Raw genomic sequence first — 18,947 nt, forward strand, 5'->3', positions numbered from 1 at the left:
ATTAACGTTGACTTCTCTGGTTTTTGCTAGCCTACTCCCTGTTCTCCATCTCTTCCCCAACCCTCTGTCTTTTTTCCTTCAGCTCTCTACCCCTTCTCTCTCTATTCATAGCCATCCCCCTCCCCCTGCTTGCTGGTGTGCCCTCCCTCCCTTATCCACTTATTAGCTTCTACCTGAGGAACTGTGCTCCACTCCCTGCCCTTTCCCTCCCACCATTTTGTTTAGGCGCCTGCCCCGATGAAGGGCTCAAGCCTGAAACGTTGGTTATGTATCTTTATCTTTGCTATAGAAAGTACACTGTTTAATCTGCTGAGTTTCAAATATAGATCAACAGCTTTACTGTAACCAGCTATTTTCAGCATATTGGAGGGAAATGTTTTTAAATTTTAGATATATAAAATTTAGTTGAAAAGTAAAGGTTCCATTATTGTTATTTAATACTACATTTAGAATGTAACATACATGAAATTCTTTAACTTTTGTCCACCGTAAGGCAGTGTCACCACTTTGTCCAGCACCCCTCACAGAAACTACAGCATCTTGTGTTCCTAGGCGGTCTCCCCTCCAAGTACTGACCAGGTCTGATCTGGTGGCTTTGCATTGCAAAAGTAATTACATTGAAAGAGTTGTAAATTTTTCACAGTGGAAGTAAAATACTTGTATCACTATGCACCATTTGTGTCTGAAGTCCTAAAATATATTTAATGATGTATGGAGTTCTTATTAGATAGTCCAAACCTGTTTGTTGAATCGCAGACAATTCTGTTTGATTTTATTGAAATTATTACCCGTGTTTGAATCTCAACTGTGAATAATTACAGGTGATCAAATGGTACAGCATATGACAGTGATACTCAAGACAGTGATACCCAAACCAGTCATTGCTCTATGTTCAATACCAAATCTGTCATTGATGAGGGAATTTAAACTGTCATTGACCTGGTAATACATCACACTATGACTTGGTCATTCAAAGTCAAGCAACCCAATTTGGGCTAATAACTGATTTGGGCTGCTTAGAAAAGTGGGCTGAAAAATGGCAGATGGAATTTAATGCTGATAAGTGTGAGGTGCTTCATTTTGGTAAGAAGAATCAGAACAGGACATACGTGGTAAATGGGAGAGCATTGAGGAATACAGAAGAGTAGAAAGATTTAGGAGTAACGGTACATCGTTCCCTGAAGGTAGAAACTCACGTGAATAGGGTGGTGAAGAAGGCTTTTAGTATGCTGGCCTTTATCAATCATTGCATGGAATATAGGAGTTGGGAGGTGATGTTGAGATTGTATAAGATGTTGGTGCGGCCTAATTTGGAGTTCTGTGTGCAGTTCTAGTCGCCTAATTATAGGAAGGATATAAACAGAGTGGAGAGAGTGCAGAGAAGGTTTACCAGAATGTTACCTGGGTTTAAGCATCTAGAGTATAGGGAGAGATTGGACAGATTAGGTCTTTATTCTTTGGAGCGTAGAAGGTTGAGAGGGGATTTGATAGAAGTATTTAAGATTATGAAAGGGATAGACAGAGTGGATGTGGATAGACTATTTCCATTAAGAGGAGGAAAGATTAAAACAAGAGGACATGAGTTAAGAATTAAGGGGCAGAGGTTCAGAGGTAACATGAGGGGGAACTTCTTTACTCAGAGAGCGGTAGCCGTGTGGAATGAACTTCCAGGAGAAATAGTGGCGGCGGAGTCGATTGTATTATTTAAGAAAAGGTTGGACAGGTATATGGATGAGAAGAAGCTGGAGGGTTATGGGCATTGTGCAGGGAGGTGGGACTAGAGAGGGGTGTTTGGTTCGGTGTGGACTAGAAGGGCCTAATGGCCTGTTTCCGTGCTGTAATTGTTATGTTATACATGTTATGTTACCATACAGGTTCTGATAAATCATCAACTGTGGAATAGTCTTCTTATTCTCTCAGGGCAAAAAAAAAATAGGGTATGAAACGAATCAAAATTTTCGTCAAGTGCAGCGTTAGTTCTGCATATGTATAATATTCATCTTTTGAGGGTGAAATTAATTTATCTTGCCTGTGTGCTCAGAAATGGGTTAATCATTGGAATATTCAAGCGTGCACCTGTATCTTCTCTGGTATTACACAAATTGTTCACTACTAAATAGATTTATGAATATAGAATATAGTAAAACCCCTGATTTATGGCACCTCTGGGGATTGGTAGATGCCGGATAAGTGTATTTTTTGGTTGCTTGAGACTTATTCTTACAATGTCTAACCAACATACCTGCATTAAGAATAAACAATTTAAAAGACAAAAATACTTACACTGAACAAACCACAACCATGAATATATAAATCTTACAGCATTTTGCTTTATTTTCAGACACATTCTTTGAAAACACTTCACCTTGCATCTATAGGTTTTTCCCTCTTCACAGAGCCACACGAAAGATGAAAAATAACATTGTCGATAATTAACCTGCACTCCTCCCAAGTTTACAGATTGAGCCTCTCACCAGGGTGACTCTTACTAAGCAGGGATAAGCAGGCACTTTAAGAGAGTGACCCCCAACAGCGAGCAGCAGCAAGCACCTCTTCAGCCTGGGCGATGCCATTTTATTCAACACAACTCTATTCAAACAGCTGCTAAGAGCAAAGCACGACCAAGGCCCTCCGCTGGCTGAATATGTGATCCTATCTTCACTAAAGGTTTATGTGTTACTTCAAATAGTGTTTACTTTTACAATTTTAAATGTGTTCTCTGAGAGAACTTGATTTTTTTTGTGGATACCACACATTCAGCTGGAAAATTCTTCTTATGGCCTGGATTATACATAACCTGTCTAACATAACCTACTAACCTGTCTGTAGCTTTTGTGAGCTACAGCCTGTCAAGTGCTGTTGTGTTTAAGAAAGTATCTGGTTTGGTGGATTCACACAGAGAATAGAGTCTGGAAACCACTGTTCAATAAAGATAAGTTTATTGAACACGGGAAACAAACAGGGGACAACGTCAAATGGTACTAAATGACTATATAGACATTCACATCGGACTCAGGTTGGATTCCGATACTGGTGGCTGCCTATGTTCCTCACGACATGAAACAAAAACTATAATGGTGCAAGCAGACACAGTGGGGAGACTCCAATACCAGTGGCTACACTCTCTCACAAGGTGCACAAGTAACAGTGCTACAACTCAACTCAGTGTAGTGCATGTCTTACCCCTGACTCCTTCAGTGATGTCCATAGCAGCAACCTGGTGTGGAGCAATGTCTGGGACTTGAATCAAGAGGCAGAGAGAGAAATGTAGTATGCACTGAATGTTTTGTACTGTTTGGAGCTGGGCATCTGCCCAATGATAACACTAAATCATTTAAATGAGCCAACGGTAAGGGGCGCACTAATGAGTGTCTGGAGTCCAACCTTAATTGGCAGGTGATGCAACTTCCAATAAGTTTCAGACAGGGAGGTGTAAAAAAAACAGGTGCACATGCACTTTTTAAACTGTAAATTAATGGTCTGACTCTGCTATATATTTATGTAATTAACTCCAGATTCCTGTCATTGTGAGTGCAAAAAGATGGTTTCCTATTTATCTTAGAATTAAATATGTCACAAAATACCTTGTATTTTGCAAAGTTCTGTGAGTTCTTTTGCAAAGAGACCAACAGGTTATCTCCAGCATTCCATATATAGACTACAATTTAACAGAGTATAGGCTGACAATAAAAAGGAAGATCAATCAATTTTTTTGATCAATCAATAAAAAGGCTCTTTCCACAGATTAGGGGAGATGAATACAAGAGGACATGGCTTTAGGGGGAAAGGCTTAGGGGGAACTTTTTCACTCAGAGAGTGTTGGGGATGTGGAATGAGCTGCCATCTAATGAGGTAAATGCGGGCTCACTCTTAAGTTTTAAAAATAAACTGGATAGATGCATGGATGGGATAGGTCTAGGGTTATGGAATGGGTGCAGGTCAGTGGGACTAGTGGTATGATTTTTTGGCATAGACTAGAAGGGCCAAATGGCCTGTTTTCTGTGCTGTAGTGTTCTATGGTTCCAATCAGTATCAATCAAGGGCAGCATGAGAACACTTTAAAAGGGGATCATTCAGGATCTTGATGGCTACAGGGAGGAAAATGTGTTTAAGCCAGTGGTGCGTGGTTTCACATTTTTCAGAATTTTCACTAATGGGAGAAGGGAAAAGAATGCATGTCCAGGGATGATGGACCTTTCAGTATGTTAGCTACCTTTTCTACACAGTGGGAGATGTCAATGGAGTTCATTAGGGGAGGGAGGTTTTCATTATGAGCTGCATTCACTACCTTGTTTCTTCCAACCTTAAGCAGAGCAGCTTCCATACTACGTTGTGATACATCCAGCAAGTATGCTTTTGGTGATGCACCTTTAGATGATGTTGAGGGACAGGGGGACATGCCAAGCTTTCTTAGTCTTGAGGCATTGATGTGCATTCTTGATCATCACATGTCCATGCTTGCCAGGTCAGGTCATTGGAGATGTTTATTCCTAAGAGCTTGAAGTTAATAACTCTTCAAACTTCAGGATAATTAATGTGGACAGTGATGTAGACTCTGTCCTCTTTCCTGAAGTCAGTGATAATTTCTTTCATCTTATAAATGTTGAGTGAAGGGTTGTTGACACCATGCCACTAAACATTTACTCTCTTTTCTGTATTCTGACAGATTGCTATTTGATAACCAGCCTACTAGTATGGTATTTTTGACAAATTTGAAGATGGAGTTTGAACGGTACAATTGTAGGTGAAAGGACATATTGTAGGAGACTGAGGACACATTACTGAGGAATGCTGGTGTTGTATGCGATTGTGGAGGATATGTTGTTACTTCTCTTTCCTGCTCGTGGTTTGTTAGATATTAGGTCGAGGATCCAGTTGCAAAGGGAGCACTGAAGCTTCAATCCTGAAGTTTTGGAAAGAGTTTGCTAGGGACTATGGAATTGAGGCAGAGCATTTATGACATAAATGGCCTTGGCATCCAGCTGTTCTAGGGTAGAGTGGAGAGCTAGGGAGATGGTATTTGCTATGGATTTGTTTGACTAACAGGCAAATTGAATTGGCTGGTAGGCTCGAGTTGAATTGACCCATGACTAGCTTCTGATGGTGAATGTCAAACCTACTGGTTGGTCATCATGTAGACTGTTATTATGCTTTTCTTTGGCACAGGTATGATGATGGTCTTCTAGAAGCAAGTGGGGACTATGGCCTGTTGCACAGAGAGGTTAAAGATGTTTGAATATACATCAACCAGTTGATCTGTGCAGTTTCTCAGGATATGTCCCAGGACTCCATCTGGGATTGTTGCTTCCCACAGGTTCAGCAACAGCGATTTATACCTTTTATTTTTGACCTCTGGGAAAGGAAATTAGTTTGTCTTCTTTTATTACCTCCATTAAATCATCCATTAGTCATCTCTGTTTGAAAGAAGAACTATTCAATCCTAGCCTAGCCAACCATACCTTGTGAGCTTTTTAAAAAAAACTTTATATAAAATAAAACCACTTAGAAACATATTACAATATTTCAGACTTAATCCAAATACATGTGATATTTTATAAGAAGGAAAAAGAGAGTAAAGAAATACAAAAGAAAGAAAAAAACCCTATTAATCCCCCACCCTCTCCCCCAAACCCCCTACAAATATAAATAAAGAAAAAAAGGGACAAGAAAACCAGAACACTTTAAATATATAATTATTTATAGAGACCTATAAGAGAAAGGGAATGTTCAAGATTCATTTAAATTTTAATACCAATAATTTTTAAATATGGTTTCCAAGTTTTCCAAAATATGTGATATTTATCTCTTAAATTATGTAATTTTCTCAAGTGGATACAGCTCGGACTTGTGCATGCCATCTATCCATTCCCAAATCAATATCAGACTTCCAAGTTACAGCAATACATTTTCTAGCTATTGCCAAAGCTATTTAAACAAATTTTACATGATACTTTCTCAGTTTTAATTTAATCCACTAATAACTCCCGGTAAAAATAACATTGGATCCTGTGGGAATTTTACTCCAGTTATTCGTTCTAATAGATTACCCATTTTAAGCCAAAAAGGTTTAATTGTGGAACTGGTAAGTTGAATGCAAATCAGTACCAACTTGTCCATTCCTTGTGAGCTCTTGAGCTCTGTCAACATCCTCGCTATTTTTCCTGCACCCTTGGTGGTGCTTTTTAAACTCTGAAGCAATAAAACCTTATTTAGTCATACTTAACATGCCTAATGCTTGTTACAAATTCAGTGGCCCCACTGCTCAGGGCTCTGCTCTCTAACGCAATTGCATCTTTCTTGTAAAATGGTAACTAACCATTTTAATGTTCAGGTGCTTCCTCTTGCCACAATTACTGGGGCATTACTCTTAACATTACAATGGGAGTAATAAACCAAACTCTCATGTCAGTTTTTATATTTCTAAATTTGTGATGCATATTAATACACTTTTTAGTTGTTAAATATAGCTGAATGAAAATTCTTATGGAATTACTTCTTTTGGTTCAGACAGACCACAATGAAAATGTGAAGCAGGACTGATGAGTTTTCTGAAATATCCTCAACTATCTATAAGCAGCCAAATAGGCCAACTCCCTGTGAGCCACAATCACATTGAAGTAAAAGCCTTGTTTTCTTTTCACCTCACATCACAAATTCTTTTTAGATTTTTTTTAATGTAGTCGCTGGGAGAGAAGTACAGAAGAAATCAAAACTTGACTGCTTCACAGGGAAGGGGGCCCATAAACTTTGAGCAGACTCCTCGGTTTGGGGAGGGTGGTGGTGCATAGCCAGGAAAAGGTTGAAAATGGCTGGTCTAAAGAATATTCTCTATCTATTTTCATCCTGGAAGATTGGTTTTCCCTCCTCCCTTCCTCTTTGTATGTCAATGAAGTTAGTGACTTATTTTACCTGGCCTTCTGATTGAAATGCCTCAACTGAAGAATAAAAGCTATTACATGGAGTACTTGTTGAGTGTTCTGTCTGAATCCATTCCAGTTAGCAGTGAACATTGCATCACACCCGATGAGGCTTGTGGATATTTGAAAAGTCAGGAGATGAAATAATCTTCAAAACATCTGTCTTGCAGTCCAGTGTGTCATCACGTGATGTTGAAGAATAAAGAAAGTTGTCTGGTCTTGCTTTTGATGCAAATGCTTCCTGTCACTTCTTTATGTGAATATTTTGAAACTCTTACTGCTGAATGAAACTGAGTGTTGTTGAATTGTCAGTAAGCAAAACTGTAGTTACTGGAACCTTGAACGATGAGTGCCGAAGAATGTAATGGGTCAGGCAGCATCCATGGGTTGGAATAGTCAGTAAACATCTTGGGGAGGGTCTGTTTATCAGAGCGAAATGGGAAAGGGAGATATCCACTGTTTTGAAAGGTAGAAGAAGCTGAATATGGGCCCAGAATGCAGTCTTTGCATTCAGTGACAGCTGAACATTCTGAGATTCCTCTCGCCTGTCATCTTAATCACACTTCAATTTTGACCCATCTGTGGCCTTCTGCATGGTTATAGTGAGATCCAATACAAGCTTGAGAAACAGCTCTTCATCTTCAGTTTGGGAACATTGCAGCCTCTGGAGTCTCCAACATCTGATAACACATTCTCTGATATTTGCATAGAATTAATTTTGCTTCCCTGTTAGCTCATCCTGACCTGTTAGTTTTTTTTTGCCCTCTAAAAGACTCATTAAAAATAATCAAAAGATTACAGGTGATCTCAGGGGGGTGGTGGGGTGTGGGAAGCGAGTGCGATGATGGTCCATATCATAATTTTCCGAACATTGTTGCATCAACTGCATAAGAAATGCATTTTGTTTATTGCTTTTTTTCATAAAAGTTCTTTGAGAGTGAGTTTTATTCTGTATCACAAGTTTTTGAGTGATGATTTGTAAATTCAATAAGGCGGAATTCCTGTTACATGAAAGGTGCTAACTAATGTAGGAGTTGTCAGTTTTTCAACAAAATTGGGCAGTGGTGGAAATCTGCCACTGTGATTTGAGGATTTGTTAACAGGCAGAAGAGGGAAATGAGGAACAAATTAGTCATTTTCAAATTGAGATGTTGTGACTTGTGTGGTGCTGCACGGATATGTACTTGGGCCCAGCTGTTTCCAATTTGTATCAGTGATTTGGATGTGGAAATCAACAGTATCCATGCAGAATTCATGGAGAGAGGTAGGTTTAGTGGATGGACAAAATTTTAAATGGCATGTAATTAAAAATGTGAGATTATCAGTGAAGCATTATGTCTTTAAAGTAGCAAGAAATTAAAAGGTGTTGGTGTTCAGTAGAGCCTGGGGCATGTATCTATATGAATTCCTGAAAGTTTAAACTGAGGTGGAACAAGCATCTAGGAATCCAAATCGTAGCTTGTGTATCCTTGTAAAAGAGTTGGCATTACTGCAAAATTGGGGCCACTGGTGAGAACTTGCCTGAAGGAAGGATTTGTGTCCTTGAGGACACAAATCGTGCTGTTGGGTAAGGTTTAAACTAATATGGCAGGGCTATGGGAATCCATGCAGAAGGAGAGAGGGAAGTAATGGAGTGGCAAAGTAAAAGTGAAGTACATAAATGCAAATGCAAAAGACACAAAGATGACTAGATTCTAAAAGGACAATGTGTATAAGGGCACTTTTATCTGAATGCCTGTAATTTGAAACAAGGTTAAAGAACTTGTGGCACAAAAGAGGTACAAGGATATGAATCATGGTTGCAGATTTGAGATGATCAAGGGTATCAGGTAATACTGAAGGATAAGCAGGAAAGTAAGGGATAGTCCTTTTAATTAAGGATGAGATCAGGGCAAAGATCAAAAGAACAGAATGTGGAATCCATCTGGGTAGAATCCATCTATGATAGCTTTCTGGGGCAGCATATTATCGAACTTGCAAGGAAACTTGCTGCTTTAGATCTGGTCCTGTGCAACGAGTCAGATAAAATGAATGATCTTGTAGTTCGGAATCCTCTTGGAAGGAACGATAACAGTATGATTGAATTTCACATTCAAATAGAGGGCGCAATAATGGAATCTAAAACAGGTATTGTGCCTAAAAAAGGGAGGTTATAATGGGATGAGGGAGGAGTTGGGAACACTGATAATATGGAAGACTTTCAGAGATTTTTCACAATGCCCAACAAAAGTATTATTCCAGTTAAAGGCAGGGACAGTAAGGACGGGAAAAGCCAGACTTGGGTTTCTGAGGAAATAAGCAAAGATTCAAAATACAAGCTCATGCATACCAAGTCTCCAACAGTAGTGGAAAACTGGAAGATTGCCCCAAGGTGGTCATGGCCATGCCGAGAATCTTCTGGCAATGGATAAGGCTGAGGACACCTGTCAGTGTGGGCAGATGTTTCTGCCCATGGGTGGTGCTTGACTCCCTGAGTTCCTCCAGCATTTCATTGTCTGCTCAGGGTACAAAGCAAAATATATTACACAATATAAAATGTTGCAAAATTGTTGGTGTTGTATCTGTGCAACAGAAAATACTGGTGGATAGAGAACCAAATTCTTTTTAAAATCTATCTCATTTTATTTGCAAAACTTGTTTTATACTTTACAGATTGGTGCCTATGATCAACAGATATGGGAAAAGTCTGTGGAACAAAGAGAGATCAAGGTAATATGATCTTTATTAAAATTAGACAGTTGTAATAACCGATAAATACATGTGATGCATCTTGTATTCCTGTAGCACGTGAAGTCTCCTATGAAGGTGTGATGCTGATAAGAAGAAACAAAAACATTGCAAAGCTGCATTTTGGGGCAATACACCTAATTGTGGTGTCAAAGGATTTGGCAGAGTAAAACACGAGAGTTCAGACATCGCGATTGAAGTAAAAACACAATGCTGGAGTAACTCCGCAGGTTAAACAGCTTACTTCGTAGAGCAAAGATAAAGATACATAACCCTTGTGTCTTGATGAAGGGCTCAAGCCCGAAACATTGGTTTGAACTTTTAATTTAAAATAAAATTAAAAATACAGCACAGTAACAGGCCATTTTCACCCACGAGTCCATGCTGCCCAATTAACCGACACCCCAGGTACATTTCAAACAGTGGCAGGAAACCGGAGCACCCAGGGAAAACCCATGCAAACACGGGGAGAACGCATGGGATTCGAACCATGGTCCTGGATCACTGGCACTGTAAAGGTGTTGCGCTAACTGCTTTGCCAATTGTGACTTCCTGAGTTTCTCCAGCATTGTGTTTTTTCAAGGATTTGGCAGAATTGCTTTTGCAATCCAGATTGATGATCTAAACTAAAATTTGGTTGCCAACTCTTAGATGTGTTTGCAATTCTGATAGATGGAAAAATTGATGTCTTGCATGTTCAGTGGCTGAACTGTACAACATTTTGACTTGGTATTGTGAGTGTGGGAGATTATTTCAATGTGGATATTTTTTTTTTACTCGTGGGTGATTATTCCAATTTACTTGGTATTTTTTTAACTCAAAAGCATTCAAGGAAAATAATTTTCATGGTTGGAAATGTATTTTGAATAATGTATAGAATTTGAATATTGTCTGGAAATCCAAACCAAGAGAATGCTGGATATTGGGCAGCATCTTTGGAGAAAGAGGAAAACTGCATTTTTGTTAGAAGTGGAAGATGTTGTGCCAGATTCTGATACAAAGCCTGGTTTCTTGAAGTTATTGAATTCAGTATTGATTCTGAGAGAGTTAGAGTGAGACTAGACAGATGAGGTACTGTTCCTTGATCCTTTCGTTGGCATTTTTGGAAAAGTAGTTTGGAAAATTTGTAGGAACCCAATGAAGGAGAAGTGATGATAGGTATGGGATAGAGATTGAATGAGGTAAGCAGTTAGCAGCTCGGTCATTTTTGAAGTAGCCCATAAAATGGTCACTCAATCTGCATTCCTCAGTGTAGAGGAGATGATATCATGAAGTGTGGTAAATCAGAAGTGCAGGTGAATTGCTACTTCACCAGAAGGCTTTGGGTTCCTAGGTGGGGGAAAAGGGAAGCGGTTGGAATTCTAAGGATTGCATTTGGAAAATATCATGAATAGAGGAGCCATGGCTCAAGATGGAACAGAGAGCCAGGAAGTTGTGGAGGGAACTTAGCTTTGTTCCTTGTTGGGTGAAAAGATATTGAAAGCAAAGCCATTTGAAAAGGAGAAGATTTCGTTTTTAGCTCTGTCAACTATTGCGGAAGGGAAGCCACAGTTAAAGATGATCTCAAAGGCACTAGTTTAGAAACTCATCTTCAGAAAAAAATTAACAACATCAGTCTCCACCCTCTTTTCGGATATTTTGGCTTCACCTTGCCATCTCTGCAATTTAAAACCTCCTTATTTTCTCAATATTTTTAGTTATGATGTTGGCTTGTTGCCTTGACAAGTTGAACCTTTTTATTTCAGTATAGAGGCTGCCTGATCTGCCAAATATATTTGCCATTTTGTTTTATTTTGACCTGATTTTCACATCTACAGTTTTCGCTTTGGAGGATTTTATTCTAATTGTTTTTGCCTTCTTGCTTCTTCCCTCTATTTCTATGGCTGCAATTGTCTGGAACTTTAGTTACTTGACAGGTGCTTTGTCATCAATTAAATGATTCTTGTTTCTGGAATGCAACTTATTCTTCAGGTTTTTCTGCTGATTAAAGGGGTGGGGCATTGATGGTTAAAAAAATACATGATGCTGGAAAAGCTCAGCAGGTCAAAACAGTGTCCTTTATGTTGCAAAGATAATGATCCATAACCATTATTTTAGGCTCGAGCCCTTCATCAAGCTATGGAGAAATGTCAACAGTTGCCCAAACAAAATGGAGGGGAGGACTGGCAGGGGAGAGGAGGAAATGCTCTGTGAATGGAGAGGGAAGGGGTGGAGAGCTGGAGGAAAGGAAACAGAGGGAAAGGGGAGGGAGAGAGAGCAAATAATAGGCTAGCAAAAACTGGAGAAGTCAATGTTAATGCTGTTCAGATGGAAAATTAAGCATTGCTCCTCCAATTTACAGTACACGAGGCTGTGGACAGACATGTCAGCATGGGAGTGGGGCGCAAAATTGAAGTTTTACTTCAACCATGGTGTCTGCAGACTTTTGTGCTTTACTTCCGGGCATTGATGGTACATGAATGAGTAGAATTTTTAACTGCCTGTTATATAAGGCAATTAAATAAGATTTGAGTTGAACTGGCTCTGTCGTTTGAGCGCTCTGTTGCCATTTTTAGTTACCTTTTGTTATCCCTCTGCATCCTGCTGTCTTTTTCATTATCTTGATCACCAAGTAGTCACTTCATACTTTTATTTTTTCTAATATTATTTTACTCTTTGCAGTTTATTAAGTTGGTAAGTACCTGAGGAGATGGTTTTCTGCTTGTAATTAGAATTTACTATGGTCAGCGGTTTACCTTGTTTTACACAATATTTTTTTAATTTAAAGAAAGATTTCCTTTACGTGCTGTTTATGCCAACAGTGTAAATGTAGGAAATCTTTTGTGGTTATCTACTAATAGCATGGGTATGAATTGAATCGTAGGGTTTATTTTGCACTGTAGCATGTACCCTTGCAAAAGTGTACAGAACTAATGTTTGTGTGGTATTAATAAAACATGATTGAAGGTTGCACTGTTTTTCAGTTGGACTAATGAGATACTGAGCACAATTGAGCATTTTGAAGCTCCTTGGTTTGACTGCTATTTTGGCATATCCTCTCGTTCAAATGTATAAGCGAATGATTTTTGAAATGTAGGATTTAGCTTGAAACCTGCAGCACAGCTTCGATGCAACTGGTGTCTTTCAGATAACTTTAAAAAAAAACTACAATCCGCAATCAGTTTGGAAGAAAGTTTATGTATATCTCGCAATTGGCAGCAAAATGAGGGATATTCCCAGTTCCCATTTTCTGCAGGTTGAGCACCCCTTAACTGAAATGCATGGGACCAGAAGTGTTTCAGATTTTGGATTTTTTTCAGCAGACTACCTGTATCAGCTGGTAAACAACAACAGACAACGGCAGGATTTTAGACTCCATCTACAATACTGAGTTTTGATCAAAAAGTTACAGTACACTTTTTTCAACGCAATAATATTGCTGGTCTTGTGACACTCGAACATGGCATCTTAGGTGGAGATGAATTTCAGATTTCACATGAAAGTAATGTTTTGTACTTAGCCAAAAAAAAACTCTGCTCACAAAAGAAGATAAATAAAGCACCAAATTCTAGAACTTCTGCTGGATGGATTTTTAAAATGTTTCCTCTAGAGTCATCGTAAGTCCGGCAGTTATGATAGTTGGTAACGAACTGACGCCAACACAGCATCTGAGCCACCCATGGACAGGTGAGGTCAGGTGTGGAATTTTCATGTCAGCGCTCAAAATGTTTTGGATTTTGGAGCATTCATATTTTTGGAGAAGGGGTATTCGACCTGTATTCAAATTTGAAATACAAAAGTTGATCACTTGACTTTAAAAACTCTTTACTGAATTCAGTATTTTATTGTCAGTGCTTGGGTTTTGGATCATTTTACAACTCTAATTAAGGTATTATCCACCATTTTAATCTCTGTCAACATTATTGCAGCAACATTTTAGCTTGTATTTAGGAGACTGAATATAGTATGGGATCACAGAAATCAATTATATTGTCAAAGATGAGTTGAAAAGTTTGCATTCATTTACAGGCAGCAATGCTGAGGTTGCTCCATTATAGAAGATTGATTGCAGCTAATTTATTTGTCCTGTCCACAAAAAAAGTGAAGGAATTAGTTGGATTGAACTTGTCCAATGTACTCTCTGGAAAGCGAAGGAGAGTATTCACTTGCACAACAATAACGTATTCGCCATATCTGTTTTAGCTTAACCAGGATCACTGACCATCAAACTTAATTTCAGCCTTAATCTCAGTATGACATTAGGTGACATTTGACCATTGAGGAAACCATGCGAATCAACTGGATGGAATTGGACCTTCTGTAAATGAAGATGGTTGTGATTTTGCTTGTCATTTTTCTTGGCCTAAAATGTTTCTTCAGAGCTTGCTCAGGAAGTTCTGGAACCACCTCAGTTTGGTTAACTCATCAAATAATTTTCTTCTATCATTAGGTTAGCTTTTCAGTCTGTTGCATAATATGTCATTTGCAACTTCTCTGGGGGTAAAATGAAACAAGTGAAGCATTCCGCATGGACAATTTTCAAGCAATCAGTGGCTAGTAATGATTATTTTCAACAAGGGATAATCTGCCTATTCATTCTTAACTTTCAATGGTGTAAACCAAGTCCTCCACCATCAACATTCTGGAGGTTACTATTGACGAGAAACCCAACCAAATCAGCCAAGCGAATGGCAGATAAGGCTAGGTAACCTGTGGCAAGTGAGACCTCAAAGTCCTGCTGACACCTATAAAATCAGTCATATGTATTGGAATATTCTCCATTTACCAGGATAAGTGAAATTCTCTTAATGCTGAAGAGGCATTACAAAGTAAACCATATGACTGGCATTCCTTCTATTACCTCAACCTATAATTTCCTAAATCATGGCTGCGGCATATACTGTCTATAAAATGAACTGCAGTTATTTGCCTGGGCTACTTTGCAGGTCTAGGAAGATCCAGTCAATATTCACTGCACACACACACACAAAAAAAATCAAGATAACTATGTTTGTAGGAATGCCACTAACTGCAGGTTCCTTTGTACATCATCTTTCCATTACTCATTGCTACTGAATCTAAATTCTGGAATTCTCTTTTTGATAGCACTCCGGTATTTGAAATGGACAGCATGCAGTCAAGAAGGTGGCTCACTGTACAAAATGACAGTGTCCTCTTTCAGTAAATAAATTAAAGATATAACTGTAGGATAGACCACGCTCTCTCACGGCCTTTTTTCAATGCTAACATTTCGAGGAAAGCACAATTTATCTGAAATTATCATTGTTAAACTTCATCATCTTTTGCACCCAAAGCTCTTTTTTGAAACTCAACAACAAGTTTTGTGTGTGGAATTTGCTTGCTCTTTTCAGTGGAAATGAACCCGTGAAGAATTTATTACTGAATCAAAATAAATGTTCATCTGCATATTCTCTTTTGTTGAACCTTCTGTAGTTATTACCCTAAATTAAAAAAATAGCTTCAGATCCACAATGCCTTTAAAGTTTCCTTTGCAGTAGTTGATTATTTAACAGGATCCCATCATTTTTAATTCATTCTTTTTATTAAAAAACTCAAAATATGCAATTTTCTGTTCTCTCACTTTTATTTGATTCTTTGGTAATTGCCATTCTGTCAGTAAATACCAGTTGAAAATACCAGGATTTCTTTTTAATTTAGATGGAGGACTGAATGAGCTGCTCTTTACAATTTTTCATTTGTATATTTTGGTATTAGAAATTTGTAATGGAGGTGTAACCTTGATCATATTACTGCAAGGTTCAAATTGTATCCTCCTGAATAGACTGACATCCTATTATCTCTGATTGCTTTTGTACAAAGTCATGGATAATTTCCAACGTGATCCATTTTGTCTATTTCAATACCAATCGCAAATTTCCTGTTGCCACCTTTTTATTTCCCTTTATGTTCTGTTTCCAATTATGCTTCAGAGGACATTTTTCTCTGCATATTTGTATTTTTTTTTAAACTGAAATTTAAGGTAGTTCCTTTTGATTTAATTATTCCTTCTAAATTGATATTATCTGCAGAGTTGATCAGATTATGTACTATTTATCGGTTCAAGTTGCAACATAAATCAATAGTTTTTCCAGTGTTGTATCCTAAAAAATAATCTTTTGGTAATATCTCTCAGATTTGTTGCTGAATTGTTTGCTCTTACAAATCATTTTTTTTAAAATTATTCTTCAAAGTAAAGATCAACTGAATTTTCTCTTCATATTAGCAGTTGAGGACCTTGACATACCGTGTATAGCCAAATATTTGGCAAAACTACCACCTGAAAGAATTTATAACTTGTTCACAAATAATTCCATCCTTATCCCCACTACTTCATAGTTACAAAACGCAAAACAACATTCATTCAGGATTGATCCTGACCAATAAATATTGTTTATAACACAGCTCAAAATAAAGTAATTGTTATTTTCCTTTGTTACTTTAATACATGGCTGAGATTTAATTGTGTGTTTGTACAGGCCTTGCTTTGGACTTGAGATAATTTCTGTGACTCTTGTTCTGCACTGTTTTTCTTGAAATTTGCTTTCTGGGATAACTAAAAGTGAGTTGCCACCTGCAAAAGCTGTAATACTAGACTACGTGTATGCTGACATAGTGGAGTTGCAGTTATCAGGGATTTTAATCAGCAGGTGCATGAGATCAAAGCTGTTCAGTCATGCCATCCAGTTGTGAAAGGAAGTTGGTGGGCAATTAAACAACCAAGGGGAGAAGATTACTACAAATGTCTCTTCTTGGTAATGTGAAGGCCTCAATTTGAATGCAAAAGGAAAGGCCAATGCATTTTCAGACATGCTGAGTTTGTGATCCATTGCAGCCTTCTCGTGTGTCATCTCCATCACATGGCAATCTTTGGCCAAGACCTGTTTCCTTTTAAATGACGTGAAGAAATTGATGAATATGTAGTGAGGGCAAATGCTCTGGTCCTGACAACATTTTGATGGTAGTGCTGGAGATTAGCATTCCAGAATTTTCCATGCCTCTGGCTAACCAGTTCCAGGGAAATTACAATATTGGCACCTATCTATTAAAATGAAAAACTTTCCAGTTTGTCAACAAGTCCAGTTAGTTTTATGACCCCATTAATCTACTCTTAATGACCCAGCAGAGTGATGGAAGATGTTATCGAGGAGTGCCTGTGAATAATCTAGTTCATATTCAGCCAGCATCAATCAGTTCCAACATGCATACTTAAAAAAGGAGAGAATTACTGCAATGCCTTTAACATCAAGGTAGAACCTGACCAAGTGTGAATTCCAGTAAAGTTTGAATCAGGGAGGAGAGGTCTGTCTACTTGGCTTAAGGACACTGCTGCAGCATTTTCCAACTGTTTCATGAATGATTTCCCTCCATCATGTGGCCAAAAGTAGTTGATGATGGTGTCGTTCACTTGAGATCCACACTGCAGTGTAGCTGAAAATCCTCAAATAATGTTAATGCTTCTTAGTACTACTGGATTGAGAGAAAATCTAGTCACCTACGCTTAATATTCTGTAGCATACTGTTGTCAAATCAAATATAAGCAATCTTGGGGATCAATATTGACCAGCCATAAATGCTTTGGTAACAAGATAGGTCAGAAGATGGGCATTGTGCAGAGTTTTTAAAAAAAATCCTCAAAGCACAAATTAAAATGTGGGATATAAAATGAAAAATGCTGGAAATATTTGTAAGGTCCTATAGCATTTGTGGAGAGAGAAACAGATTCATTGTTTCAGGTTGTTGAACATTTTTCAGTCATTGTTCTGAATCCTGTAGCTGTGCAGATGGTACCTGACTTGCTGGATATTTAATTCATATTTCCAACTTCAGTTGCCTTTTGCTATGGTCTAAATATACTGACAGAATTAGTATAATTCTGACAATATTGCAGAGGTTTAGTACATTCCAGGATGAAATTGTTCACATGATTGGCACTCCCTTTGCTGGAGGCACCCTGGAACTATAATGTGTTTCATTCATAAAGATGCATTACATCATCTTGTAAAGGTATAATTGGCAGCCACTTCTGATCTGTGCTCTCTACGTTTAGAAGAACATGGGTAAGAAATTATGATGTTACAACCACAGGTCACGTTCTTCTCCAAGTTGCAGACTTGTCTGACTTGGAAATGTACTTGCTTTCTACCCATGCATCAAGCATTTAAGACTCTGTAATATTGTTTCTTCATTGTTGCTGGATTAAAACTTAAGTGCATTGTGAGGCTGTCTTCAGCACAAAGACTTTTCAAGTCAAATAAAGATTGGCCTTGTCAGTGATATGTGTATCCTTGAATAAAATAAAACAAAAATCATTCTTGCCTTGCATTACATTTTACATTGCGGATTATAACTGTAGATGTTTTTCATTGACAAGGTGTTTTTCTTTCAGGGAATGAAGAACAAACCAAAGAAAACAGGCCATGTAAAGTCAGACCTCATAGATGTTGATCTTGTAAGGGGTAAATATATCCTTTTGTATGAGAGGAAATGTCCTGTTTATAATATGAATATTTTGGACTCCCATCCTGAAGTTGGATGAAAACATTCCCTTTAATTTCCCAAATGCATTAGAATATGACTTCAAATAAGTAAAAATAAGTTGAAGTAATCTGTGCCTCAGGAAACCAGCTGCAACAGTATGTTTCTTTACTGAGCCTTAAAATTAATGTTTCGTCTCATTCCCACACACAAGCACTGCACAATTAAGGCCCTGTTTAACTGGAGAAGCTTTTCATCTTCATCTTGTCATAAATGTACACTGAGAGCAACAAGAACAAAATAACAGAACAGGTTTTACTGATGATAATTTTGAAAGAATCCCAAATTGTTGCATGTCAAAGATCAGAAATTGATTTTTGTTCCTGAAAGTCTGGATGCAATGTTGAGAGATCATGGGGCATCTCAAATATGAGAAGCCTCCAGTTGAAAAGTTGAGGAAATAGTGTGTTTTTTGTGAATATTCATTAAGATGGATTTCTCAATTGATATGCATATATGGGTGATTTACCTCCTAATTCTCCTATTTTATGAAACACAGTTAATTTGTTTTCAGATAATTGAGATGTCTGTAAATGAAAACTGTCCTACTTTGTATTCAAACACCTACAGAAAGCAACAATTAAGTGTAACACCCCTTTTGCTAGAACTTTATAACTTTTTGCTTGCAATGGTTCTTAAAGATGGAGAGCACCCACATGAAGAGTATATAGTTTTAGCCATTGCAAGACACCAAAACTAATGCAATTAATTGTTTACATGACTAATGGTGAGGAATTTGTGCAAAGTGCTTTTGTTTTACTTATTTAT

The 18,947-nt window shown here is 38.0% G+C and overlaps 1 protein-coding gene across 7 annotated transcripts in view; it reads left to right on the top strand.

Annotated features, from left to right (window-relative positions):
• Positions 1 to 18,947, top strand: part of LOC138748484 (protein PHTF2-like) — a 105,093-nt gene that overhangs the window by 35,539 nt on the left and 50,607 nt on the right. For all 7 annotated transcript variants that reach the window (XR_011348055.1, XR_011348057.1, XR_011348058.1 and 4 more), the window contains exons 3-4: positions 9,570 to 9,626; positions 18,031 to 18,100. Coding sequence is in view for 3 of the 7 variants with exons in the window: in XM_069908770.1 (XP_069764871.1) it covers positions 9,570 to 9,626; positions 18,031 to 18,100 (127 nt within the window). In the remaining 4 variants the exon portion in view is untranslated. The remainder of the gene's footprint in view (positions 1 to 9,569; positions 9,627 to 18,030; positions 18,101 to 18,947) is intronic.

The sequence above is a fragment of the Narcine bancroftii genome, chromosome 13, assembly GCF_036971445.1.
Source record: "Narcine bancroftii isolate sNarBan1 chromosome 13, sNarBan1.hap1, whole genome shotgun sequence".
Classification (NCBI taxonomy): Eukaryota; Metazoa; Chordata; class Chondrichthyes; order Torpediniformes; family Narcinidae; genus Narcine; species Narcine bancroftii.